General features: G+C 52.1%; 1 protein-coding gene across 1 annotated transcript; it reads left to right on the forward strand.

Annotated features, from left to right (window-relative positions):
* Positions 1-1009: 1009 nt before the first annotated feature.
* Positions 1010-1391, forward strand: PPTG_23468 (hypothetical protein; the record flags this gene model as incomplete). The annotated part of the gene is made up of 2 exons (XM_008910741.1): positions 1010-1239; positions 1322-1391. Coding segments are annotated over 2 exons (300 nt in total), but the record flags the coding sequence as incomplete, so codon positions are not given.
* Between the last annotated feature and the right edge of the window lie 579 nt (positions 1392-1970).

Raw genomic sequence — 1970 nt, forward strand, 5'->3', positions numbered from 1 at the left:
CTGGAACTGCCTCAACTTCACTTCTTGCTTGATGTCCGTCAGCAGGCCTTTCTGATAGTGCTTCACCTTGTCGATATCTGACATGTCTTCCACTTTGCAGATGATGCCTCTGAAAGCCGTGACATAGTCCTCGAGACACGAGAAGTTCTTTTGGTGCAGTCGGAGTAGCTGATCGCGTAGATGTTCTTGCCGATCCAGAACTGTGAACTCGCTAGTCAGCAGATCCTCGAACTGCGTAATCAAGCGCAGGAAGTGCCCATCATGCGAGACATACTCGCGATACCACACCGCTGCAGGCCCCTTAAGGTTGGCCACCAAGAGAGAAAGCAGTCGTTGTTCAGGCGCTACCGACCCGTACTTGATGTTCTTGGACTCAAAATAGAGCTTGGCGCTGAGCATGTAGTCACCGACGTCGTCGTTCTTGGTTCCGGAAACCTTGGGCATGGTGATACCTTCCGCTCGATATTCACGCGTGTCGAGGGCCGGAGACTCGGTTGTCTGCTGCTGCTGCAAGGTCGCAGCCATCTGGCGTTGGAGATCGGCGGTCTGCGCCATGAACTGCTGCTGCTGCTGCTCATGCATCATCGCTGCAAGAGACGCAAACATATGCTGGAGGCTGTCGCCATGCTGCAGGGCTTGGTCGCCCATGGTTGCGCCTACTCCGGAACGTCGTCACTGGATGGCTGGGGCGCGCAAGCTCCTCAGCCAAATCAATCAATGCGAGAACGAAGTCGCAGGCACTCACTGGAGCGCTGCTTCAGTACCCCTTTCCCCTTTCCTGCCCCCCCCCCCCCCCCGAAACCCCGATCCTTTCTTAACGCCCCTAACGACGCCAACTAGGAAGACCGGGTGCTAGGTACCTGGTACTCCTGGTAAGAGCAAACGCCGACTGAGTGGAGTCGGCGAAGAACCTCAAGGAAGTGGGGCACGGCAATGTGGATGTTGATTGGTCGCTGCGGGCCAATAAGCGATCGACACGAAGATTCGAGCGACAGTCTGATGTGAGCAGATGGAGCCTCCTCCCCCAGAAAAAGAAAGTGGCGGCGAAACGGGAGCAGATCGAGCGGAAAGGTCAGACAAGGAGGTAACACGCGCGGCGGGACAGAAGAAGGCGGGGACATCCACGAGTGGTGTACACGGAGCCTGGCGGGAGGTCGGATTGGATGAGCGGACTGGAACTGGAACTGAAGCTGGGCCGGAGGAAGCATGCGTTGAACCGAAAGTGCTACCAAATGTAAGGTTTGCTCTAAAAGTGGGTGTTTGGCGGTGGATTGAAAACTGATCTTGTTTGTCTGGTTTGTTGTACCTACGGGCGCTCTAGGGTGCGCGCTCTTGAACATGAAGCGGTTGGCTGTGGCTCGCCGCAACGAGCGTACGCACGACCGTCGTGGGTATGCAGACGACGACTGCAGGCTCTTTGAGCGGTCTCAACTAATGATGTGGTACTGTTCTGCCTTTGTGCTAGCGGATCATGCCTTCTGGTTCGTTGATTATATAAATTGTATACATTGTATTTTTATATTCGAGTTGGCGCTGTCATCGTCCTTGCGCAGCCCAAGTTCTCGCTCCACGTCCGCATAACACACATGAATAGTTTTAAGGCCAGTAGCTAGGGAACGTCAATAACCCGTTTTTACTGCTATTTCGTAGCCTAGGCTATAGGATATACGCTTGAATGCAAAACCATAAAAGGCATTTTGATTTTGTCAAGTTTACTCCATATAGAAACCGACTCGGTGGAGGTCGGAAAATACAATTCTTAATAATATCTGGACCACTTAACGAACAACTCTCTGTAAAAAAAACTAAATGTGATGTGGGACACACGGCGGTTATGGTTGGCTATAACCACGTCCTAACCGTTGGGATTAGCTAAAACTTTTATGGATCGAAAGAAATCGCTTGAAAAACTTATACTTTATCGAGACATAATGAGACAACCAGGAGGCCCACATGATTGACGCTTACAC

The sequence above is a fragment of the Phytophthora parasitica genome (assembly GCF_000247585.1).
Source record: "Phytophthora parasitica INRA-310 unplaced genomic scaffold supercont2.38, whole genome shotgun sequence".
Taxonomy (NCBI): domain Eukaryota; phylum Oomycota; class Peronosporomycetes; order Peronosporales; family Peronosporaceae; genus Phytophthora; species Phytophthora nicotianae.